Source organism: Oncorhynchus mykiss, chromosome 31 (assembly GCF_013265735.2).
Source record: "Oncorhynchus mykiss isolate Arlee chromosome 31, USDA_OmykA_1.1, whole genome shotgun sequence".
Lineage (NCBI taxonomy): Eukaryota > Metazoa > Chordata > Actinopteri > Salmoniformes > Salmonidae > Oncorhynchus > Oncorhynchus mykiss.
This window is the reverse complement of record NC_050571.1, coordinates 39,038,237-39,065,815: the sequence shown is the minus strand read 5'-3', so window position 1 is coordinate 39,065,815 and position 27,579 is coordinate 39,038,237. Positions and strand designations below refer to the sequence as shown.

At 44.2% G+C, this 27,579-nt stretch overlaps 1 protein-coding gene across 13 annotated transcripts in view; it reads right to left on the bottom strand.

The window, feature by feature from the left end:
* Nucleotides 1–27,579, bottom strand: part of LOC110504162 (rap guanine nucleotide exchange factor 2) — a 128,364-nt gene that overhangs the window by 30,683 nt on the left and 70,102 nt on the right. For 11 of the 13 annotated variants that reach the window (XM_036970350.1, XM_036970351.1, XM_036970354.1 and 8 more), the window contains 2 exons: nt 25,520–25,595; nt 23,065–23,232 (listed from right to left, as the gene is read on the bottom strand). In XM_036970350.1, coding sequence (XP_036826245.1) covers nt 23,065–23,232; nt 25,520–25,595 — 244 coding nt within the window. Of the gene's footprint in view, nt 1–2,651; nt 3,353–23,064; nt 23,233–25,519; nt 25,596–27,579 lie in introns of those variants that run through there. The other 2 variants (XM_036970361.1, XM_036970362.1) reach the window with 2 other exon arrangements.

Here is a 27,579-nt window from a genome sequence, read left to right as displayed (position 1 = left end):
CACCCCAATACATTCACAGCCCAATACAACTGTGAATGTGATGTCATTACAGCGTATCAAAGACGGCAATCACATTTCATTAACCGGCTCGGTGCACAGAACCAAATGGTTCATCAGGGGGGCTAGAGCCAGGACCAGGACACAAGCCCCCCAGGCTGGTAGAGCCCCTCTCCCCCATCTCCTCATCTGAACCCCCTCCAGCAGAGTGGGCAGAGATTATTAGTGGACCCTGAATTGTGTTACAATTCTAAAGATTTTATACATTTGCAGTCTGCATTGAACAAACTGAATGACATTCCTTGGCACTATATATTAAGTGGAAATGTTACCGTCTTATATGACTGGACACCAAATTGTGTTCCAAATGGTACACATTGACTACAATTGCAGACTGTGTTGAAGTCCACATTGAACAGCATTGGCATTCAATGGCACTATATAGAACAAGAGGCAAATGTACTTTTGTATTTTTGTATTGTATTCTTTCGTTTCAAGAAAACATTGGTCGCAAAAATCAATGCTGCCTATAAGCTAGTCTGAGATGGCCTGCATTTTAAATATTGCGGATTCCATCATGACGTAGAAGTGCAAGGCATGGTGGACAAACAGAAAACAACCCTGAACATGAAGCAATGGGAGGTTTATCAAAAACCAAATGGGCGACCAGAGGTTGGGAGTAGTACACACATGGTCGATATCCACATGTCAATAGCAATATCCAGGCTGTTTCCCCCCCCCCCACCCTAAAGCAACTGGCTAGACGACCCCCCCCCCCCCCACCCCCCCTGCTAATCGCTATTCATTTGTGCATGTGTCATTACCGAGAGCATTTCTCAAACTCTCTACGAATGTGCGCAAATCATTATGATGCAACATCGAGGTCAAAAACAAATACATCCAAAGCGCACAATTTGCCTAATCCGAGCCGTAGCCACAAATATTGACAAATCAACTGGTCATGATGGGATTAGAACAGTAGCATCCTCTAACGCTCGAGCCCACAACACCACATTCCCAACTGTGCCGTCCATGGTGAGCAGATGTGGCGCTCCTATAATTACACTGTAGACCTAATGACCTAGATTGCCGCACTGGCGGCAGCCCCGTGGATGTGGATGGAAGGGCTGGCCAGGGCTCAACCTCCTTTATGGGGATTCGGTATACAGTGAAGGGTGAAACTAGGTCTGTGACTGACTTGGATGACCTAGATTGGAGGCAATTCCTTCTACCTGGAGAATTAATAGAGAGACTTAACTAAGGTAGATGGGGGAAAATTGAGGTTTGGAGAGAAGGTGGGGAAAATGCCGATGTTGGCAGACCAGATATGGCAGGCGCTATTCCCAGAGGAGTCCCCCCCCCCCCCCCCCCCCCAGACGGTGGGGGCTTCTCGTGTTCCTGAGCCAGGTGGATCAAGAGATTAAAGCCGGTTTGGGGCTGGGTGTCTGATTAAACAGGCCTGATATTCGCCCTTCCTGTGATACCACTCTACCAAACCCAGCCAGAGCACATACTCACACACACAACATGGCAAAGAGATGGGAGAGAGCACGTGACAGAAAACACTTACCAACCAACACGGCATCCATTATAATATAACTTTGCTGCTGACAATCACCTAATACTCATATTGTAATATAATTATAAAACAAATGGTGCATTGTCCAATGCCTTTAAATGGACAGTAATTATATATCATAAGAAGGGAGCGAAAGAGATACACACAAGGGTCAACAAATAGATGCGCTAACTCATAACAGCCATGCTACTATGACAACCACCTACCCTCACTAAATAGGCTTACAATTTCCCCATATTAGTCACAGGCATGATGCCACTACCACAGAAATATGATACTCTTCTTTGATTGCCGTCTCCCACCGTATTCGCTTATAAATATTTGCATACTTCTCACTTGCTGAGGAGGAAGAGCGAGAGAGAGAGAGAAAGAAAGAGAGTAGGCTAAATCTGTGTGCTACATAGACGTACATTTACCCTCCACAATCCGTCTACCGCTGTGATTTACAGCTATAGGCACGAAGCTTCGGAGGGTTGAGCGATGCCAGCGGTCGCTGACAGCCAGTCAATTCATTTACAGCTCATATGCAGACCACTCAGTAGCCTACAAATGTCTGCATGATCGCTGTCTGGCTGTCACTATTAGCACCATGGACAGCAGCCCACACAAGGCTGCCTCCATCAAACCGCACGCCTCAACACAACCCTTGCAAAAAAATATGATCTACGACACCTGTATTGCATTTGAACAAGACGTCGGCTAACCTTTTATTTTATAAGGGCGCGTTGCGCAGAAAGAAGCAATCAAAGTATTGTGCCGTAAGTGTCACATAAAACTTAATGAGGAACCCAGATACTCTCGAGTCATCCGTCATCCGTGTGACAGCGAGCACATGGCCGTGGTGACTAGCCTACAACACTTCGGGCTGACGGATAAATAAGGTTGAGATTCAAGGCGTACGCGCGCTCCTGTGTGGCGCTCGGCTATAGCCTAGCGGGCTGGGCCCGGCGTATTCATTAATCTAAGCGCGGCTTGAAAGAAACCCGATGACCATTCATTTCTGGCTATAGAATAGCGAATCATATCCAGGCATCGGCTCATAGAGCAAAACATACACGCACACGTCGTCACTTACCGGGTTTTTATCTTGCTGGCTCGGGACTCCATGGCTGGCTGCTGCTGCTAATGGTTTCATAATGACACAATATACGCCGGGCTAAAATGTAACATTCTGGGTCTAGCTCTCTATGCTACAGCGCGCCTCTTCCCCATCGTCCTCCTCCAATTCCTCCCTCTTTCGGCTATCTCCCGGGGCTGTCTCTCTTTCTCTCCCTGGGAAGTGAGGGGGTGATACTGAAGGAAGCCGGCGTCGGTTTCAGACGCACCAGCAGCCCCGCATCCGGGTTTAACTCCAGCGAGAGAACAGCCCAGCCTGCAATGCCGAGCGCACGCTACTGTCTTGCAGCGCAGGGATGGAGAAAAAGGCTAGAGGGGAGAGAAAAACAATCGAGCCCCGTGCGTTCTTTCTTTTTACGCTGATGCCAATTAGATAGATTCCTCCTCCAGTGAGCTCCGGTGTGTGGATAATAAAGCAGAAAAATGGGGGGGAGGCTAAAATGGCTGACACCACTTTCACTCACGTTCGCTCCCTCATCCTACCTCTCCCTCCCTGCTCTGCTCTCTTTCGCTGCCGATGGTAGGCTGGCTGTCACAAACACAAGCACGCCTACGCGCACGCAAAGACTCGCTCACTCGGCTTTTACGCGCCATTAGATTAGTCTGAGACCTAGGAGCCACAGCCTCCTGGCTTTGTTAACACTACTCTCAGTTCATTTGTGGACCAAAGCAGTGGGACGTGTGTGTGTCAGTGTGTGTATTGGGGAGAAAGGGTGGGGGGGGGGGCTTGAATAGGGACCGCCCTCACTGATGCTGAGAGTCCAGCCGGTGGTGCCTGCTGTTCTACTCACCCAGTCTACAAGGCTTAAAAAGAGATAGAGGGACAGAGGAGAGAAAATGAGAAGGATGAGGATGAATAGGCTAGCTAGAGACAGATAAACAGATACACAGGGAGATAGAGAAAAAAAGAGCGATAAAGGACGCAATGGAGAGCAAAAAGCTGAGAGAAATCAAAAGGATACTCGTGAGAGGTGGTGAGCCCAGCGAGAGTAATGCCATTATCACACTCACTTCAGCAGAGGACCGCGGCTGCAGCCAGTTGGCATGGTAACAGAACCAGGAAAGCAATTTCCTGGGCGGTGGAGAGAGAGGGGGGGGGGAGAGGGGGAGCATCCTCTTCAGTGAGAGGGGAGAAAAGAGGAAAGGTGGGCCTGATAAAGACTTGCTCAAAGACAGTGGGTAATAAAATTAAAGAGGACCATGGCTATGGAGATGAACAGAGTTCTCCTTGAATCAGTATGACAATGATGTCACCACTGTCAAACGGCTGGAGTATAGTAACCAAGGCGACTGAGCATGACTCGCCCCCACGGGCCTTTGGTGGTTGCTGTGGCGACAGAAGCATAGAGACACAGAAAGATGGAGGAAGTAGAAAGAGAGAGACAGAGAGAGCGAAGAGAGAGGGGGGCACACATGTGTGTCAGAGGCCATCTCGTCACCGACTCCCCCGTCCTACTTTGGTGAAAAGGCCCCCATCGAGCATGGGCTGTGGTATCACATCATAGACGGGGCTGAAGGCTCTATCAAATCATGACACGCAAGCACACACACACTGTAACCACCCTTCACAATATACCACTAGGTACACACATACATACATATACACATATACACACACACACACACACACACACACACACACACACACACACACACATACATATATACACATACATATATATACATATATACACATACATATACACACATACATACATATACACATATATACACATACATACATACTGTATATACATACATATATATATACATACACACACACACACACACACACACACACACACACACACACACACACACACACACACACACACAGGGGATGCCCATTCCCCTAGGGCAGGGATCAACAACTAGATTCAGCCGTGGGATGATTTTTGTCTTGAGTGGATGATCAGGGGGCCAGAACATAATTACAAATAATTTGTAGACTGCAAATGGACTGCAAGAAGCCCAAATGGATATAATATTTGATTAAAACATCATTTTTAAACACGCTTACATTTGCACACAATCACATACTGTATATCTCTCTATTATGAGTGGGAATACTTGGTGGGCCAAACAGTCGCCAGCTGCCTTAGGGGATTCTGGTTATTGGCAACACAAAGGGCCCCTTGTCAGATATGAGGCCAGCGGGCCAGGCTTGGTGACGGACACTGAGATATGAGAAGAACAGCGCTTTAAAATGACGAAGGCACAGCGAACAATGGCTTAAAGGGCAATGCAAGACTGCGTCCGAAATGGCACCCTATTCCCTACAGTCACTCTGGATCCTGGTCAAAAGTAGTGCACTATATAGGGAATAGGGTGCCATTTAGGACACACACCAAAACAATGAACAATAGGCAGCCGAGTGACTCGGAGCTGATATTATTATCTTGAAATGGCACAATAATATACTGCCAATTCAAATGAGAATCAAAGCCCCAACGGGCAAATAGGAAAACCCTACAGTGTTCCTACAATGACTGTCAAAGATAAATAGCTTTGTTACACTAACAAAATACACTACACAACCAAAAGTATGCTCATTGAACATCTAATTTCAAAATCATGGGCATTAATATGAAGTTGGTCCCCACTTTGCTCATATACAGCCTCCACTCTTCTTGGAATATTGCTGCGGATACTTGCTTCCATTCAGCCAGAAGATGTTGGGCGATTAGGCCTGGCTCGCAGTCGGCGGTAGAATTCATCCCATAGGTGTCCGATGGGGTTGAGGTCAGGGTTCTGTGCAGGCCAGTCAAGTTCTTCCACGCAGATCGACAAACCATTCCTGTATGTACCTCACTTTGTGCACTGGAGCATTGTCATGCTAAAACAGGAAAGAGCCTTCCCCAAACTAGATGTTAGAATATTGCTGCGGATACTTGCTTCCATTCAGCCACAAGATGTTGGGCGATTAGGCCTGGCTCGCAGTCGGCGGTAGAAATCATCCCATAGGTGTCCGATGGGGTTGAGGTCAGGGTTCTGTGCAGGCCAGTCAAGTTCTTCCACGCAGATCGACAAACCATTCCTGTATGTACCTCACTTTGTGCACTGGAGCATTGTCATGCTAAAACAGGAAAGGGCCTTCCCCAAACTGTTGCCACAAAGTTGGAAACACAGAATGTCATTGTATGCTGTAGTGTTAAGATTTCCCTTCAATGGCACCAAACGGCCTAGCCCAAACCATGAAAAACAGCCCCAAACCATTATGCCTCCTGCACCAAACTTTACAATTGGCACTATGTATTGGGGCAGGTAGCATTTTCCTGGCATCTGCCAATCCCGGATTAGTCCGTCAGACTGCCAGATTACTCCAGAGAACGCTTTTTCACTGCCCCAGAGTCCAATCGGGGTGAGCTTTACACTCCTCCAGCCGAAGTTTGGCATTGTGCATGGTGATCTTAGGCTTGTGAGAGGCTGCTTGGCCATGGAAACCCATTTCATGAAGCTCCCGACAAACAGTTCTTGTGCTGACGTTGCAACCGAGAACAGACAATTGTTACGCGCTTCAGCACTCGGTGGTCCCATTCTGTGAGTTTGTCTGGCCTACCACTTTGCGGCCATTCTACGGTCAATGGAAATTGCATGGCTGAGTGCTCAATTTTATACACCTGTCAGCAACGGGTGTGGCTGAAATAGCCAAATCAACTAATATGAAGGGGTGTCCACATACTTTTGTATATATAGTGTATGTGTTGCCAGTGCTGCCAGTCTTCAGATATGCAACTTTTTTGTTTACACCATCCTTACATTAGCCTTGGATGTGGTGTGGCAAAGTGACCTATAGTGATTCTTGTTGTTGCAGTGTTGGATAGGAAAACAACAACTATTGAACATGCGTATGTACAGTCCATCTATATATGGCTCTCACATGCAGATCAAATGTGGGTCAATGGAAGAATAAACACCACATTTACACATTGAGTCGTGCTTGAGGGGGCTATTTGCTCACGTATACACCGTATAACTACTGCGTTAATAGAGACAATGCCTCAAAACCAGGGGTTGCAGCATTTATTATCGGCCGGCTGGCCTCCATCCGACGGAACATGAGAATACCCACTGTGACATCATTCCCATCACCCTCTCTAGGCCCCGGGCGATGATGTAATGCATCACCAAAACAAGCTCAGGTGTTTGCTTCTGGTGCTGATGACGGTGTCATTAGCATTGCTGGCAACAATAGTCAAGGGACCGGGACATCATTATGTCATTACATCACCACGGCAATGGGTGGGGCAGTGGGGGGTGTTGTTGGGGTCGCGTCTGGGGACCACAACCAGACACTCTTGGTCGCACTCTAATGCTTTCCAGTGACAACGAGACTATGGCTCCCGTTCCAAATAGCATCCCATTCCCTATATAGTGTACTACTTTCGACCAGGGCCCATAGGGTGCTATTTAGGGAATAAGGGGCCATTTCAGATATAGACTATGGGGTTGGCATTCTGCTGAACAACTTCAATCTAAATGCAAAGGAAAGGCAAGGGCGCATTGATTTTACTTGATTGGAACACTGATGTAACAATGCTAGCGGTGCGTAACATTAATGGATTCAGATTCATTCGAGGGGTCAGGAAAGCCTAGACACCAGCCATTTGTAATGTTCTCTGCTAACCACTGTGGCTATAAGTTTGTTCCAAACATTATGGGTTCGGGATGCATAGCATTAGGGTCGTACAAAGTTCATTACCACGGTAGGGAAGACAAAAGCAAACTCACACGTATGTGCATGGACATACACAGGTGCATGCTGTAGGCAGACAACAAGCACATAAAAGAAAGAGTGATGTCGCCTTTAGATAAAAAAAAAAAACATTTTACAGTTAGTTTTATTACTAGCACGACTGCATGCGATGAACCAAAGGAAAACAATAAAATTAGGACAACAGAAAGCGGCAATTTAAAAAAAAAAACAAGTCTTTTCCACAAAGCCACTGTATCAAGGAGAAAAATATTGTGAATCTATCAAGCTCCTATAAAACAGCAAATCTGACATGGCCTTTCCCACTCACACACAGTAGCTGGACATCAGCACAAAGACTAAGAGCTTAAACTCTCCTCTCTCCCCCTCTGCATCTTCCTACAAGTCAATAAGTACCAGTCAAAGCAAATACCGGTGCTAATACCTTGCCAGATAAACCACTGAAATTGCAATTTCAAAAAAGGTTAACCAATGCAAATACTCGTATGATCGGGTAACATTTGCCATTTCTTAAATAGGCCAATAGCATATAAGAAGAGATCTATTACACCTGGCTATAAATCTAGAAGTCTCGGTGTCTTTTAGGTTTTGCAACACGGTTGATTATTTCAACAACAAATATAAAACTGATTAACAAACCAGTAGGCGATTAGCACCAGTCAAGCTAACCAAAGCAGCTAAAAACGGACGCCACCAGCCTGCCATTACTGATCATGACGGTGCAATTCCCACAGTACATTATCTTCATGTTAGTATATGTGAAAGAGTCTAAAGCCTTGTTAAATTGCTGACTGCGCATATCAATAAAGGGCCAGACCCTTACTTGTAAAAAAAAAAAAAAAAGTTGCTAATACACTGCTGCCATCTCCTCCTCTAGGGTCGACTTCCTGATGCTGCTGTTCCCACGCCACCTCTGCCAGTTCAAGAGGCAGCAAGGTATTGTGTTGCTGTTGGCATGAGTTGGCGTGGGCACGTTTCCTGTCCGAGTAGGAAGTGGACAGGATTTGCAAGCCAAACCAGGTTGCCACTGCCACAAAGTCATAATTATGGCTAAACCCTGCCTATTTGAACAATTTCTCTTTTTAAAATATGATTTTGAACCTAATCTTCAACCACACTGATAACCTTACGCCTCATCTTAAATTAAGTCCAAAAAGCACATTTTTGTTTTCACGACACAGCCAATTTTGACTTTGTGGCTGTGGTAACTAGTGACAACCGATATAATGGGAGGAGAGGGAGGGGGAGGGCGAGGAAGAGGAAAGGCCTGAAATAATAGGCACAGACATCTCCCAGGATGTAGGGCAAGTCAGCGGGATCAGAAACAGCCAGGGTCTGGTTTTTCCCAAAAGCATCTTAAGGCCATTAAGGCCATAGCTGCAGGAAGTAGGGGTGCTGGAGGTGCTGCAGCATCCCCTGAAATTGAACAAATGTCCCCAAAAATATATATATAAATATATATATATTTTTTTTAATTTCCAAAAACTACATTACTCCTGTCTGAACAGACATAAAATCAGTCAAAATACTACACATGAGAACATAATTTACTCACAGAGGATCAAAAGATAGAAAATAATAGTGCTTGGGATAAAACCTGATCCACAGCTTAGTCGAGAGGGCCGCAATTTGGGCAGCATGCTCGCCAAATATAAAACCACTTGTTGCGTTATGGCCATAGACATATAATCCATAGAAGGGTTTTGGAACCTCTAACCCTGGCAATTTGACTGTTAAACTCATGGGTACACCAGCAATGGCTGCCAGTCCTGACTTGAATGGGAACCAAATCAAATCGTTATTAGTGACTATGCACTGAATACAACCGGTCCTTACAGTGAAATGCTTACTTATGAGCCTCTGACCAACAATGCAGCTTAAAAAAAAAAAGATGAGGAAGAATAAGAAAAAAGTAACAAGTAATTAAAGAGCAGCAGTAAAATAACAATAGCGAGACAATACAAAGGGGAGTACCGGTACAGAGCCAATTTGCAGGGGCACCAGTTAGTTGAGGTAAAATGTACAGATGAAGTCGAAAGTTTACATACACTTAGGTTGGAGTCATTAAAACTCGTTTTTAAACCACAAGTCGGTTAGGACATGTACATTGTGCATGACAAAAGTCATTTTTCAAACAATCGTTTACAGACAGAGTATTTATAATTCACTGTATCACAATTCCAGTGGGTCAGAAGTTTACATACACAAAGTTGACTGTGCCTTTAAACAGCTTAGAAAATTCCAGAAAATGATGGCATGGCTTTAGAAGCTTCTGATAGGCTAATTGACATCATTTGAGACATTTGGAGGTGTACCTGTGGATGTATTTCAATGCCTACCTTCAACCTCAGTGCCTCTTTGCTTGACATCATGGGAAAATCAAAAGAAATCAGCCAAGACCTCAGAAAAAAAGTTGTAGACCTCCACAAGTCTGGTTCATCCAAACGCCTGAAGGTACCACGGTCATCTGTACAAACAATAGTACGCAAGTATAAACACCATGGGACCACGCAGCCGTCATACCGCTCAGGAAGGAGAAGCATTCTGTCTCCTAGAGATTAACATATTTTGGTGCTAAAAGTGCAAATCAATCCCAGAATAACAGCAAAGGACCTTGTGAAGATGCTGGAGGAAACAGGTAGAAAAGTATCCATATCCACAGTAAAACAAGTCATATATCGACATAACTTGAAAGGCCGCTCAGCAAGGAAGAAGCCACTGCTTCAAAACCGCCATAAGAAAGCCAGACTACGGTTTGCAACAGCACAAGATCATAATTTTTGGAGAAATGTCCTCTGGTCTGATGAAACAAATATAGAACTGTTTGGCCATAATGACCATCGTTATGTTTGGAGGAAAAAGGGGGAGGCTTGCAAGCCAAAGAACACCATCCCAATCGTGAAGCACGGGGGTGGCAGCATCATGTGGCTGTGCTTTGCTGCAGGAGGCACTGGTGCACTTCACAAACTAGATGGCATCATGAGGCAGGAAATGTGCATATTGAAGCAACATCTCAAGACATCAGTCAGGAAGTTAAAGCTTGGTCGCAAATGGGACTTCCAAATGGAAAATGACCCCAAGTATACTTCCAAAGTTGTGGTAAAATGGCTCAAGGACAACAAAGTCAAGGTATTGGAGTGGCCATCACAAAGCCCTGACCTCAATCCTATAGAAAATTAGCGGGCAGAACTGAAAAAGTGTGTGCGAGCACCCAACTTATTGTGGGAAGCGTGTCGAAGGCTACTCAAAATTTTGACCCAAGTTAAACAATTTAACGGCAATGCTACCAAATAGTAATCGAGTGTATGTAAACTTCTGACCTACTGGGAATGTGATGAAAGAAAGAAACGCTGAAATAAAATCAATCACTCTCTCCACTATTATTCTGACATTTCACATTCTTAAAACAAAATGGTGACCTTAACTGACCTAAGACAGGACATTTATACTAGGATTAAATGTCAGGAATTGTGAAAAACTGAGTTTAAATGTACTTAGGTGCTAAGGTGCATGTAAACTTCCGACTTCAACTTTACATGTAGGTAGAGTTATTAAATTGACTATGCACAGATGATAACAATAGAGAGTAGCAGCGGTGTAAAAGAGGGGAGGGGGTGCAATGCAAATAGTCTGGGTAGCCATTTGATTAGATGGTCAGGAGTCTTATGGCTTGGGGGTAGAAGCGGTTTAGGAACCTCTAGGACCTGGACTTGGCACTCCGGTACAGCTTGCCATGCGGTAGCAGAGAGAACACTGCCAGGTGTAGAGTTCCTGGATGGCAGAAAGCCTGACCCCAGTGTAGTGCCATGCAGCCGGAGGCCGAGCAGTTTCAAAACCAGGCAGTGATGCAACCAGTGATGCTCTCGATGGTGCAGCTGTAGAACCTTTTAAGGATCTGAGGACCCATGTCAAATGTTTTCAGTCTCCTGAGGGGGAATAGGTTTTGTTGTGCCCTCTTCTCAACTGTTTTGGTGTGCTTGGACCACCTTAGTTTATTGGTGATGTGGACACCAAGGAACTTGAAGTTCTCAACCTGCTCCACTACAGCCCCGTCAATGAGAATGGGGGCGTGCATGGTCCTCCCTTTTCCTGTAGTTCACAATCATCTCCTTTGTTGAGGGAGATGTTGTTGTCCTGGCAACACATTGCCAGGTCTCTGACCTCCCCCCGATAGGCTGTCTCATCGTTGTTGGTGATCAGGCCTACCACTGTTGTGTCATCGGCAAACTTAATGGTGTTGGAGTTGTGCCTGGCCGTGCAGTTAATGAATGAACAGGATGTACAGGAGGGGACTGAGCACGCACACCTGAGGGGCCCCTGTGTTGAGGATCAGCGTGGCAGATGCGTTGTTACCTAGCCTTACCACCTGGAGGCAGCCCGTCAGGAAGTCCAGGATCCAGTTGTAGAGGGAGGTGTTTAGCCCCAGGGTCCTTAGCTTATTGATGAGCTTTGAGGGCACTATGGTGTGGAACGCTGAGCTGTTGTCAATGAGTAGCATTCTCACGTAGGTATTCCTTTTGTCCAGGTGGGAAAGGGTGGTGTGGAGTGCAATAGAGATTGCATCATCTGTGGATCTGTTGGGGCGGTATGCAAATTGGAGTGGGTCTAGCGTTTCTGGGATAATGGCTGTTGATGTGAGCCATGACAAGCCTTTCAAAGAACTTCATGGCTACAGATGTGAATGCTACAGGTTCAGTAGTCATTTAGGCAGGTTACCTTAGTGTTATTGGGCACAGGGACTATGGTGGTCTGCTTGAAACATGTTTCTGGGCCTGTTCCCGGGAAGGCAGTATATCATTCACATCGGGCTCGTTAAAGGAAAAAAAGGATTCTGCCAGTCCGTGGTGAGAAAACGCAGTTCTGATGTCCAGAAGTTATTTTCGGTCATAAGAGACGGTAGCAGCAATAGTATGTACAAAATAAGTTAAAATATAAACAACTCAAAGAAACAAACAGAAACCCAATTGGGTAGGAATACGTAAAACGTCAGCTATGTTCTCTGATTGATTGCGGCTGTCTGATTGCGTTTCACAAATTTCAAAATACAAATCGCTCAACATGTGGGAACTCCTTCAAGACTGTTGGAAAAGTATTCCAGGCGAAGCTGGTTGAGAGAATGTCAAGAGTGTGCAAAGCTGTCATCAAGGCAAAGGGTGGCTGTAATTTTTTACATTTTATTTTGTTTAACACTGTTTTTGGTTAGTACATGATTCCACATCTGTTATTTCCTAGTTTTGATGTCTTCACTATTATTGTATTATGTACAATGTATTAAAACAAATCAAACCTGGAATGATGTGGTGTCCAAAGTTGACTGGTTCTGTACGTACAGTATTTCATGATGAATGTGTCAAATATTTTAATTTAGTGCATTATTATACAGTATAAGCATTAGAATAAGCTGCCTCAATATCTGCAGCCATATTGGTGATATCTCTCTAGGAGCTGAACGATCTACAGTATTATGGAATAATTCTAATGTTAAAGGTAACATTTGAGTGTTGAAAGCTGATCGGAACAGCTGCGCTTCCTTTCTTTCCATCCTTTGAGTATCGACACAGGCTCCAACGATGCACTTAGCTTAACGTTCTCTGTCGGGGAAATGGATGTTACATCTTTGGCCGTTGTAGTAACGACGCATCGCTAAAACAGTCGTAAGCCTAAGTTACATTGCTATTGGGAAACCGGGCCCTGGAGAATAGGTGGAAATGCCCCTGTATTAATATGTGTGTCAGGGCCATAGTGAGGTGTTCAGTCTTAACCGATACACTCGGTCTGCAAACTGTATGATTGATGACCATTGGAACATATGACAGTGGGTCTGAGCATTGTGCAATGTAAAATACGGTACATGAAATAACAAGATCAGCAGTTGAAGTGTTTAAGCCTGGAAATGAACGTGGCTTGGTGAACACCACAGAATATTCAACCTCCCCATTACATTGGCTGCATAACATTTCATCTTTGCAGGCAAAACTGTGAGCCAGTGTGTGTGATTGACTGACTAGATGAGATTGCAAGTAAGGAGTGGAAGAGTACAGAGAAAGTCACAAACCAGGCACAATGCCGAAGTCATCATCCAATGTTGACAGAGACATGGGAGAGTGGGGGAGATTAGATGGCATAATATGACCCTGTAAGCATAGTACTCAACACTGTTGTTTTGGAAATTCAAACTCTTACCAACAGTCAGTGATGAGGGAATTGCCAAATCAGTCCATGTTCAGGACAACATTTTATATGCAAATCAATAGTTACAAATGTAGGCTACATAACAGTCTATACAAGCTAATCATGGGAATTGTGAACATTCAAAACTGTTCTAAAGTGACACCCAACCCAACTGTTTATCCAAAATGGGTCAACTTTGAGCACCTTTATCTCATGAATGTTCAAAACAAGATCAAAAAATTAACTTTCTGACCATGGGCAAACATGTATGGAAAGTTTTGTTTAAATCAAAGGGATGCTGTCAAAAAGAGATTGAATTCAAATGGACTCACTTCTTCACTAAATAATTTTACTATGCAAGAACGAATAGTCGTGTAGGCTACTCAACTCATGGTAGTCAACACAGCAATGTTCACACATAAAAACGGGAAAAACCTCAACCCAATCACACATCGATTAAAACACGTTCACAAACCCACTTACTGGTTTGGTTCATGATTTTGTGATATCCAATTAGTAGTTACAGTCTTGTCCCATCTCTGCAGGCGAAGGTCGAGAGCCATGCATCCACCGAAACACAACCCTGCCTAGCAACACTGCTTCGTGACACACTACTCGCTTAACCTGGAAGCCAGCCGCACCAATGTGTTGGAGGATATACCGAACAACCGATGACTGTGTCAGCGTGCATGCACCCGGCCCGACACAGGAGTCGCTAGAGCGCGAAGGGACAAGGACATCCCAGGCCGGCCAAACCAACGTTGGGCCAACTGTGCGCCGCCCCGTGGGTCTCCCGGACACGGCCGGCTGTGACACAGCCCGGGATCTAACCCGGGCCTGTGCCTTAGACCGCTGCGCCACTCGGGAGGCCTGATTAGACCATCTTGAACATCACTTTAACGTTGGTTCAGCAGTTGAGATTCGGTGTTCGTCCGACAGATAAATTGCGCTCATTACCTCGGTTCATTAAGCGGTGCAGCAATCCTAGTTATCATGTTCACTGCACGGATTACGACCATATTCCATATGGCTGTTTAATGGGTACTGCAACATATCAGTGGAGAGGAGCCTCATTTTCAGATGTGAAATTGTGAATCTCTATACAACCACAATTGCTTTTCCAATTCTTGTCCTAATAATATAGCTACAGGAAAATACATTTGGCACCATTAAATGAAAAGATACACAAGTCTATATCTAAAAGGTGATGCTACCTCCATACATGAAAGTGGGAGGACTAGCACAGACCGCTGCAGAGCAGAGGTTAGCGAACACACTGTACTTTTTTGTTCACGCATGTGTATAGATGTAATGTATTGACACCTGTACCATGATGCTTTTTCGTGTGTCAAAACTCAATGTAAGTGGTCCACAATGTGATTGGGGGAAAAAAATCTGTATTTTGTATTATTGTATCGTTGTGGAGTGACACTTAAATACATTGTTCTAACACACACACACACACACACACACACAGTACCTGAGCTTTAATGCATTCCTGGGAGCATTCAGGATGAAATGAAAGGCATGAAAGGAAGAAGCAGAGAGGAAGATGGGTGTTATTAAACATGCAGCATGTCACTCAGGGATGGAGAGAATTGGGCCTGATGCTTCAATCGCTGCAATTGACAGCTGTTAAAAAGCATTATTCTGTGCCAGTTGGGCAGGGGTAGAAACACAAAAGCAAGTACATTATTCATTGAGCCAAACACTCCCATCGTCCTTTACCCGTTTCGCATCACAACTGAGCTATCTGAAGAAAATATTTCACTGGTTGGGCCTAAAAGAAACCTTATATCAAGACTCACTCAGCCTCAACACAGACATACACACAAAAAAACTGAGAAATCGCAAGAAAGCCCTAATTGCATTCAGCGAGGGCACAGTCAAATAAGCGGCCATATTGTGAGACAAAACAGTTTCGGGAATCATCATTAGACGCAATAACTTCAGTCCCCTCCGGGGAGTTTCAATTTTACATTGAAACAATTAACACCAATCATGGACGGAAATTAGCCTGTGGTTGGTTGGACACGGAGACGAAGGCGGGAGGGGATGTTGAATTGAGGGGGCATCGATTCGCTGAGGCCGCCGCAGGCCGCACCATTGAAATTAGGGAACAGCTGCTCAGGGCCTAGGCAAGACGCTGGCGGCCACCGAGCAGACCCCGAAGAGAGGGATTACTCATCCGTTTGGGTGGAGAGGGAAAGGTGGTAAAATGGAGAGGGTGATAAAGAGAAATTGAGTGAGCAAGAAAGAGAGAGACAAACACCACCATCACAGAGATAAGACCATCTAACTCAGGGTTGCCATGTCAGCGATTTTCCCCACATAATTGGCCTATTTTTAAAAAACGATGTCGTTGGGTGAAAATGTATTGGTCGCGGGTTGCAGGTTTTGGGGCTACTTCTAAGTTGCACCGCCACCCCCATGAAATTTCTCTTAAAAAATAATAATAAAATATCTATTTCACTGTGACCTGCTGCCGCTGAGTATCAGGCAGTAAGGCAAGCTGTTGCTGAGTGAGTGAGTGGTATGGAGCGCCAGAGGCGTGTGTGTCGGTTGAGAGAGCACTGCAGCGGGTAGTTTAGTCCGCCTCTTTCTTTTGCCCAAAGCAATTAATCCAAAACCAGGCCCCGTTATTCAGAGGGGCGCTCTCCATGTCCGGGAAGTGAATATCGCGTAGCGCAAAATTTCAGTCACTGGTTAATAACATTTCCATTATATTTCAAGATTGAAAAATAAAACAACATAATATCGTGGACCGAGCTAGCCATAAACGTCCCTTAACGCTCAAAAGACATTCAATGGCTGCAGCATAGCGTATTCGACTGAATTATTAGCTAATAAATATTTGAGAAATTATGAATAATAAGCATATGATTTTACCTGATAACAGACTAATGACGATATAACTTCAAATACCGAGATAGTAACGTTAAGTAGCCTAAGTTAACTTAGCTGACCTTCAATTGAGGGAATTCAGCAGAGTTCTCCGAGACATTTTTACAACTCATTTCAAACTCTGAAAATAAATACATGGGCAAATGTTACCAAACATGATGCTAATAGGCCTGCATTACGGTAGGAAGCTAATTGTTGAATTACACTTTCCATCCTTACATTGGAAGGTCACGGTCTCTGCGCTGATCGGCAGTGAGTGAGACAACGCTAGCCAGCCAATGGGTGCGGTTGGCTTAACGGTGTTGGTGTTAGTCACGTGATTGAGAGGATACAGAGCTGCATGTCGTGGCAACTTTTTTTTGCCAGTTGTAGGTAGGCTATTTAGATTATCATTATGGAGACACCTATTTCCACCCCCTTTTCCCACATAACATGAACATGCTAGAACTGATACGCATCAAGAAATAACATTGACAAAGCACTGGGGAACTACTTTGGGCACATTAGATAAATTCGCTCTGCAGGTGGTTTAAACTCCATGCTTATGTCGACTTTTGCTTATGGAAAAACGGTATCAAGCGAAGTGTTCAGCGCATGCTCCGTGTTTGGGTCTCAGGAGTTGTGCGAGTGGACATTTTAAATGGAAGGTTTTCCAACTCCCTCTCATGCTCCTGTTTATGGGTGTTAAGTCCTCAATGAAACTGCCATTAAATGGAGAAGACCGAATGCAGTGTGCAGTTCGGGGCAGGGCTCAATGTGGGCAGAGTCAAATGCGTTTAACCCGAACCCTTCAAGGTCACCCAAGTTGAGGTTCAAGTCGAAGGTATCAAAGTCAACGAAAGTGAATCTTAAATCGAACCTAACCTACATGGATAAAAATATACACAATGGAAGTGAGACTCATTATGCATCATGTACTTTGTAAGATTCATGTTATACCAGTGCAGTGGTATATTTTTATAGAACCAACAACCGCACCGATGTGAGCAAGCTAATTAGCACCCTTTTGCAAGGTAACTACCTAATTGCTTACATTGAAAGAGTCTAATCTGGACTAAATTTGCCTACTTGAGCATGTAAGCCTAGGTTTAAATAATCGATTTGATCATTGATTTTGTGTTTCTTCAATGTATGCCTTGTTGTGTTTGGCTGGATCTAAAGTGTGTATCGTTGACGCCGACAGCCATACCCTAAGTTACACATAGCGAGTCTACACAGCCTACACATAGTATATACAATAATGAAATGAAATGCCTATTTTATGCGTAATTATCATACCTTTTATGTCTATGCTTATTTTTCTTTGATGTATAGAGACGCTAGTGTGTTATTGGAGGGCGAGAGTCCGCAAAAAAAAAAACGTCATCGCTGCCCCCTCTGCACATATAAGGCTGAACAACAAACAAAGGGTCATGCTTTCAGTGAGGCGCAGAGGTACTATTTCTTCCTTTGTTTATTAAATATATTTGACCTTCCAGTTATTTTAATTTGCTCTATTTTCTTCAGTTGCATCGGTGCATTTAATTTGTTATAACTGGTTACTTTACTGTTATTCCTCTCTTTCGGCGTTCACTATCACAAAGTGTGACTTCAGTTGTGGAAATGCGACACACGTTCATTGTTGCTATTGGCTCCCGGCAACAATAGTCAATAGAGCGGAGTTTCTGAAGCACCCAGAGAGGACGTCAAGAGCTGTTATGCGAGTGCAGAAAGGATCCAAGGTAAGGTGCTAGCTAGCATTAAACTTACCTTATAAAAAACAAACTACACATGGTTGATGATATTACTAGTTTATACTAGCACAGCAAAATCTGCAGAGCTGGGAAGATTGTATCCCCCATTTATATATAACATTCTATTGGTTGCTAGAATTTTGTAAAGTCATTTAAATTGAAAAATGTGAAGTTTTGAATCCGGCGTTGTTTTACCTGTCAATTCATAAACCATGTGCCATGGAATGGGTACATCAAAAAATCTCTCCCCAACTATTTTGCAATTTATATACATAACTCCACCAGTCCTATTTGTACCATTCACTAAAATTGCCCCCCCCCCCCCCTATTCATGTTCAGTAAATGAGTCTGTCAATTTGAACGAAGCATTCTGCTTAGTTCAGTTTACATCTTGCCTAGGCTACTGTAGGCTATCGGAAATGAGATGTAGGCCTATCAGGGGCTATAGGCTACCTGCAACTAGCTAAGCAAACCATGGCAAAGTTGATATCATAAACCCAGGTTTTAGTCTGTAGCCTACGCCTATTGAAATGTCAATCTCGCAAATGGGCCATTTATAACTGTTTCAAGTCTTAACATCTGGCACATAACAGCACAATTGCCAGAAAATAGACTAAAACATTTTTTTATACAAAAAAAACAAAAAAAGTTTGTCCAAGTGTTTCTTGCACACAGATTGAGATCCTCTGTCCAAATTTCATCACTCAAACTCTCCTGTTGGATTTTTCTATAGTTCCTATAGCAAAGGGGATGCATTTACAATTATAAACTGGGTGGCTTGAGCCCTGAATGCAGATTTTGGGTTGAAATATATTACTGAGCTTTGAGTGTTGCTAGTGCAGGTAGCACATGGAATCATGGTAATTCCGCCAAAACGTTATATTTTTTAATTATAAACTGGGTGGTTGGAGCCTCGAATGCTGACTGGCCGAAAGCCGTGGTATATAAAGACTGTGTACTACGGATATTAATGTATTTTTACTGTTCTAATTACATTTGTAACCAGTTTATAATAGCAATAAGGCACCTCTGGGGTTTGTGGCATATGGCCAATATACCACCTCTAAGGGCTGTATCCAGGCACCCTCCTGTTTCGCCGTGCATAAGAACAGCCCTTAGCCATGGTATATTGGCCACATACCCCTCGGTCCTTATTGCTTAATTATAAACTGGGTTTGAGCCCCAAATGCGGACATGCTGAAAGCTGTGGAATTACAGACCATATACCAGGGTTATGACATGTTTTATTTTTGATGTTCTAATAACGTTTCTAACCATCTTATAACAGCAACGGCTAACGGCTGTATTTAGACACTCCGCATTGTGTCATGCTTAAGAACAACAGCCCTTAGCCATGGTATATTTGGCCATATACCATAACCCCCTCGGGCCTTATTGCTTAATCATAGCAGTCAAACGAGTTAAACCGACATCCATTGATGGAAAATGATCTGGCAAGGTGAATGTTTTTGTTTGTTTGTTGACATACTCAAATTCCTTTTATAGTCAAGTCATAATATTTTTTGATAAACGCTACTAACGTCATCTGGCTTGATGTTGTTATGGAAAAAGGGTTTATTGTATAAATATGGAAACACCTCCCTTACTGCGGCAAATTAAAAACCTTTTTTTTTTTAAACTCGTTTTCTGGCCGTTTTGGCAGGTTTTGAGTGGTCATTGTTATGGAAATGTTAACTGGACCTGGCAACCCTGATCTAACCACACTGTTGACAGACTCTAAATTGACATACATTTGACCACATCATGAAAGAAATAAAGAAACCAAGAGAAAGAGAGAGAAAGAGCAAGAGGTACAAGATGAAAAAGGATAGAAAGAGCCAGCCTGAATTAGGTGGTGCCCATTCTGAGGACAGAAGGGGCTCAGTCAGTGTGGCCGACCTCATCTGAGCGAGTGGTGTGTGATGCGGTGTGTGATGCATTCTAAGATGTCCGATAGCGTCGGCTGCAGGGCTCACAGATAGTCTAAACCCCAATGGCTGATTTGACGTCCAGTTTTAAGTCTGTTTAACTGCATTTTTCATTTGGAACTTGTACTTTAGCATTGCTATTGCTTCAGTAACTTGGTTTCTGCCTTTGAAGCTATTAGCCTTAGCCTCATGTGAAAGTCAGGCTATTCATTTGGTGAAGCACCAGGTCACTTTTGCTTTCTGGGACTTTGAGGTAAAATGGATGTCTGGCAAGTGACAACTATCCATTATTTAATGACATTTACCATTGGGAGCATCTTTTTCAGGGGAAGACCGGGACATTGGGCTACACACAGAACCAGACGTCCCAAGAAGACCATCAATGCTAGGTTAGCATGCCATTGGCAGTATACCTGTTATAATTTACTGAGACACAGTAGCTGTTGGTCACATCCCATCACATCTACGGTGGGGGAACAAAAGCTTGGGACCCTCTCTTTGCTTAGAGGGCCTTCAATGGGGATGAACCCACTGAAGAAAGGCCCACACTTAAAGCGAGTGTCCTGCATATTGTTTTCAATAAAGCACGTTCCTATCGGCAATATATATATATATATATATATTTTGTTGAAGAAAAAGGAGACGGAGGAGATATATTTGGATCGGTGTCATCATAGGTAGATAGATACCTTGAATGAAAGACCCCTTGCTGTAAATGGGATATCCCCACAAAAACAAAATGTTCTTGCAATACACAAGACCAATGTCCATGCAATACACCTATTCCGAATGTCTACCAAGTGAGATTTAAAAGGGGCGTAAATTTGAGTTACAAAGACAAACCCAAGCTTTTGGCGTGTTCACACGGCTCTCTCTATTCCTCTGCCAAAAGTTTCTCCCTGGCACATTTTTCACCTCTAAATGCGCCTCTGGGTTTTGAGAAGGAAAATCCAGGCGCAGCCTGGCATTCCAAATGCGGGAGATTAGCGTGCTACATGTCATCTTAACATCTAAGCCCATCCAAGCTTTCCCCCTATGCGCTCGGCAGTATCGTCAACTGAAGTTATTCCCTCTACGCACTGCTGTACTTCAAGTGCACTCCACTCCACTTGGGACTACTTGTTACCATGGCACCCCACTTATTCTTCCCACAGGGCCTCTGAGGAGAACTAGAATTTTGTGACAGGCGCCGTCAGGCCATGAGAAAGTTCAGGGTATCCTTTTATGTAAAAAAAAACAAAGCCAGTCTAAAATTAGGGGCGGGGGTGACGTCCGGCACGTTTCCGCTTTGTACGGCCAACCCAGATTATTCCATGGCATTCCAAACGAGCCGGGGTACTCTTGTTGACAACGTCCTCCCTTCAGAATTGCAGAAATAGGAGGAATGGGTTGAAATAAGGCAGGAACTGGGGCTCATGAAAAATAACATGGGGCATGTTCACATCAGTGAACATGGGTTCCCATGAATAGCAATAGGGGGGTGTGTTCACGAGATTGTACTGTATGCTTTATTAGTGAACCCTTCATTATAGTGAACATGGGTTCCCCATTCACATAAACACACTTTAGGACCCATCTCGGGCACTGCTGTGGCCACCTCAGTGGACTGTGGCGTGCTCCATTGGAAAATAAGAGAGAGACTCTCCATCTCCACACATGCTGCCCTTTTAGAATATTTGTGTGTGTGTGTGTGGGGGGGGGGGGGTTTGCATGAAGATAGGCACAGCTTTGGGACGACATGATGAAAAGGACCCCTTGTTCTCTCTTCTACACAGACTCTTCTCTACTCTCCTCTTACCCCCCTTTCCAGTCATGCTCCTGCTGATTTCGCTGGAGAAACCAGCTGGCTCTACAATCGCCATCCACATCAACCCCTGGTGGGTGACTCAACACGGCTTCTCCCTTCAACTACATGGAACTCCTAGAGCTACACTGTGTAGAATAACAACCACCCTGACACCGCCTGGAGCAATAGGGGACACAGGGGTTATGGGGTGAAGGAAAGATGCAAAGGGAGTAAAGGCAGTGGGTATATGGGGGTGTTGCATAGAGGCACTAGTTCTAGAAAAAAAAGGGCCCAAAGATGACACAGGAGGGTATAACCTATATATAGTCTATTAAGGTCAGACGGTGAGTTTGTAGCAATGGTGCACAAGAGGCGAGCAAAAGGGTGAACAGCATGAACAATGCATTCCGGAGTACAGGTACCCAAGAAGGGTAGAATAATAATATTATTATGGTGAAACAAGGCACAGCAAGCCTACAGCAAACACGATACATTGACCACAACGTAACTATAGAGCAGAGCAAAGTAGAAACAAGGGTGCACACAGATCAGGGTATATATGTCAGGTACTGTGTAAGCTGTGACTACACAGACCAGGGTATAAGGTACCAACTAGTAGGCTACACAGACCAGGGTATAAGGTACCAACTAGTAGGCTACACAGACCGGGGTATAAGGTACTAACTAGTAGGCTACACAGACCAGGGTATAATGTATTCACTAGTAGACTACACAGACCAGGGTATAAGGTATTCATTAGTAGGCTACATGGACCAGGGTATAATGTATTCACTAGTAGGCTACACAGACCAGGGTATAAGGTATTCACTAGTAGGCTACACAGACCAGAGTATAAGGTATTCACTAGTAGGCTACACAGACCAGAGTATAAGGTATTCACTAGTAGGCTACACAAGCCAGGGTATAAGGTATTCACTAGTAGGCTACACAAGTAGACGTCCAACAAGCTTAGACAAGGACTATGTTAGCCGACACAAGCGGAGGCAAGGTAAGGAGTATGTTAGGCCAGCACCGAAACTCAAACTACACAAACTGGACCCTCCCTTTTGGCACCACGAGTGTCCAGTTAGTTACTAACTAAACAGGAGGAGCCAGGTAGCTAGATGGTGACTCACCGTACGGTATCCCCTGGCTATGGGCGGCTTGCCGGTGGGGTACGGGTCCACCGTGTCGATGATGGTCTGCCGCTCGCCCTTCTGGTTGATCTTGCGGAACCTCCGGCGGGACTGTCGGTGCGATGCTTGCCGCTGGAAGTACTCCTCATTTTGGTCCATATAGTCCACCTGGGGAAACAGGGTAGGAGGAAAGGAAGGAGTGACTGTCTTGTTTTCCTCGCCCCCTCCTCCCCCTCTCTCCCTCCCCCTCTTCCCGCCCCTCTCACTGCGTAAAAATTGCAGCGTGTGTGTGTGGGCTGCGCCTCAACACTCCTCTCCGACATCAAAGGAAGCTATCACAACTCCAGGAGAGGGGGAACGAGCGAGAGGGAGGTGTGTGAGAGAGGTACATAGTGAATTGGCAAGGCAAGCGTGTGAAAGGAAGAGGGATAAAATATAGGAAGAGATCAAGAGGGATGGAGAGAGAGAAAGAGAGAGGAAGAAAAGATAGAGGGGAGACAAACACAGGGAGATGGAAGGAGAGATGGAGAAAGGGAGACATACCAGCCCCTTGCCCTGATGTGATTCAGATTTAGTCATTCAGTCTCGAGTTCAGTCATTCATACTGCTCCTGCCGTCGATCACCCTCGGGAGTCCCATGAAATGGCTCAAAATGACCGTCGTAATAAGGGATAATGATACAACTGGCCTCAAATTACGAGTACAACTTGAGGTTGAGGAGTCACAAGGCATCGGCCATCAGAAGACAGAAATGCATGTACTACATGTTCTACCTGCAAAAATATTGCAGCAACATCTTTTCTCTGCTCACAAAATGCATTTCAACGACTTAATACTTAACAGTCAAGAGTAGTAGCCTGATGAAATAGGCCTGGTGCTAGAATGACAAATTTAAGGCGTTTACAGTTGGCACACACTCCTCCCTCACAAGCTTCTTCACTGCGGCTTCACATTTCACAGCACTCAGCCTTTGGGATTACACATAAAATCTCTCTACCTCTCTCCCTCGCTCGCTCTCTGCCGTACCAACTGCTGCTATGGCAACGGCAGGGGAGCTGTGGTGGATGAGAGAGAGAGAGAGTTGTGTTTGAGGAGCGAGAGTGCATGTGATGTGTGTATCAGTTTGCTTCGAGTGTGTCAATCAGTTTCAGTGTGTGTGTGTGTGTGTGTGTGTGTGTGTGTGTGTGTGTGTGTGTGTTGACTGTGCATATGTGTGTTGACTGTGCATATGTGTATTGGTTTGAGTGCATGTGCGAGTATGATTTTGGTTTGCGTGTGCATCAGTTTAAGCATCTTGCGTTTATCGCTTTAAGTATGTGTTGGAGACTGGGGGCTTAAGAGCAAGAGCTGCTGCTGTCTTAGTATCACCCCAAAGCCAATCTCCCAGTAATTATAGGCTGCTTGTTGCGCCCATAATAGCTGAGGCTACGCCAGGAAGTGGTAATGATCAACAGTAGGACAGAGAGGAGGAGAGAAGGCTATTAGAAAAGCTGAAGCTTTAGCAGCTGGAGCCACATTTAACAAAAAGGTGCCATCTATATAATTATTATTGGAGACATTCATAGGACACTATGATTACAGAGAGGATCTTTGTGGCAGCCGTACTGTAGGACGGTTGGTGATTAACAGTAACATGATGTAACTGGTTAGGTATGGTTGCTCTATTCAAAACGGAGCAGTTTTTAGGCGATAGGATCTGTGTCAAATTGTAGCGTGTGCGTGTACGCTCTTGATTATGCGTGTGTGATTGATTATGCGTGAGTGGGATGTGTGATTGATTATGCGTGAGTGGGATGTGCGATTGATTACGTGTGAGGGTGGTTATGTGTTAGGCGTGTGCATGCACATGACACAGAGCGAAAAAGGACAGTGGGCTTTCGTATCTTTAAAGATCTACCACGCCTCCAAGGCCTCATGTTCCCGACAGCAGATTGTGTTGTGCTGCTACTTTTATATCCTGGTAAGGCTGGATTGATTGGTTTTCAACTTTGCTTTTTATAAGGTCTGTGCCAACATTTGATGTTACCATAAAACTCGGTCAACCTTTATAATCACTGACTGGACATTACTGAAGCACTTTATGGTATTCATCACATTTAGCCAAGTATGCGAGCGTGCAGTGAACAACAAAAAAATCAGCTGCAAGCACTATAGCTGAATGTATGCATGTCAAGTGAAGCACTAGCATTACTTGTAGTTGGTTCGTCCACAATAAATAAAAGGCCATTTAGTAGACCTAAAAATCTAGGCACCTAAATTCGGTGGGGTGTAAAAGTCCCCATAAAAAACGCTAGGTCATCGCTAAGCCCTATAAGTCCCTATAAGTCCTAAACCCTAAGTCTCATCTTTTGTAAACCACCCGTCCCAGTACATCAGTGTATGGAGTGAGTGTGTGGTGTGCTGTTGCCTGACGTGACGCCACTGTGGTGGAGTTGGCAATGGCGGCAGGACTCACCACAATCATCTCGGAAGGTTCCAGAACGATGCACTCGCATCCGCGTCTCAGGCTCCCTGCAGAACGCTTTCCAAAACTGGTGATGGAGCAAAGGAGAGAGAGAAGAATGAAGAGTTTAAAAGGCAGGGAAAGGCACTTTTAATACCCTTCACTTGGCATCATTGGGATTCAATCTGGAAATCCTGTTCCAACGATGGAACAGACAGACGAAGATTCACTCTAAATGTTCCTCAGAGTAAAAATACACCACAGAAATACACCACAGAAATACACCACAAATGGAAGAGTCCACTTGGTGACATCACAGGCTGTACAGTATATGTGCTCTCCAGTGAGGAGGGGTGTAAGAATATTGAAGTGGAAAAACCAAAAGTCTTGAAATGGGGCAGCAGCCATGGAAATTATGAGTAGGGTAAATTAGACAAAACTTAGACAAAAACTTGGGGCTGGATGAAGATTCAAGACTGCAAGCGTTGTATGATACATTCAGACCCACATTTGAGTAGAGGGCTCCCTTGTGCCGTATTTACAAAATGATCAACACCAAAATGTGTGTTGATGTGAACCCCCCCAAACTGATGTGATTATTTATTCAGCATAAAACTCCAGTCACAGAGTCTGTTCAAATAGTGGTCTGAGAAACATCCACCAGTTTGGAATATATATTTTTATATGCTGTGCAGAAGCCATTATTCTTGCCATTTCACCACCTAGTTGTGTTGCAAATGGCGTCATATTTACAAAACCTTCTACTGATGGCAGCCAATCCCTAATCCAGTGGTTCCCAAACTAGGGTTTAAGGAAGAACTTCCAACCCCCCCCCCCCCAAAAAAAAAATATATACATACAACACAAACACAGTACCAGTTTTTATTTGTTCTATTTTCTACATTGTAGAATAATGAGGCAATGCAAAGAGTGTGCAGAGCTGTCATCAAGGCAAAGGGTGGCTACTTTGAAGAATCTAAAATATATTTTGATTTGTTTAACACTCTTTTGGTAACTACATGATTCCATATGTATTTCATCGTTTTTGAGGGCTTCACTACTACTCTACAATGTAGAAAATAGTAAAAAAAAGAAAAACCCTTAGTAGCTGTGTCCAAACTTGTGACTGGTACTGTGTGTGTGTGTGCGTGTGATATAATATATATATACAGTGCCTTGCGAAAGTATTCGGCCCCCTTGAACTTTGCGACCTTTTGCCACATTTCAGGCTTAAAACATAAATATATAAAACTGTATTTTTTTGTGAAGAATCAACAACAAGTGGGACACAATCATGAAGTGGAACGACATTTATTGGATATTTCAAACTTTTTTAACAAATCAAAAACTGAAAAATTGGGCGTGCAAAATTATTCAGCCCCCTTAAGTTAATACTTTGTAGCGCCACCTTTTGCTGCGATTACAGCTGTAAGTCGCTTGGGGTATGTCTCTATCAGTTTTGCACATCGAGAGACTGACATTTTTTCCCATTCCTCCTTGTAAAACAGCTCGAGCTCAGTGAGGTTGGATGGAGAGCATTTGTGAACAGCAGTTTTCAGTTCTTTCCACAGATTCTCGATTGGATTCAGGTCTGGACTTTGACTTGGCCATTCTAACACCTGGATATGTTTATTTTTGAACCATTCCATTGTAGATTTTGCTTTATGTTTTGGATCATTGTCTTGTTGGAAGACAAATCTCCGTCCCAGTCTCAGGTCGTCCCAGTCTCAACGTTTTGCATTGTTGCCAAAAAGTTCAAAATTGGTTTCATCTGACCAGAACACCTTCTTCCACATGTTTGGTGTCTCCCAGGTGGCTTGTGGCAAACTTTAAACAACACTTTTTATGGATATCTTTAAGAAATGGCTTTCTTCTTGCCACTCTTCCATAAAGGCCAGATTTTTGCAATATAGGACTGATTGTTGTCCTATGGACAGAGTCTCCCACCTCAGATGTAGATCTCTGCAGTTCATCCAGAGTGATCATGGGCCTCTTGGCTGCATCTCTGATCAGTCTTCTCCTTGTATGAGCTGAAAGTTTAGAGGGACGGCCAGGTCTTGGTAGATTTGCAG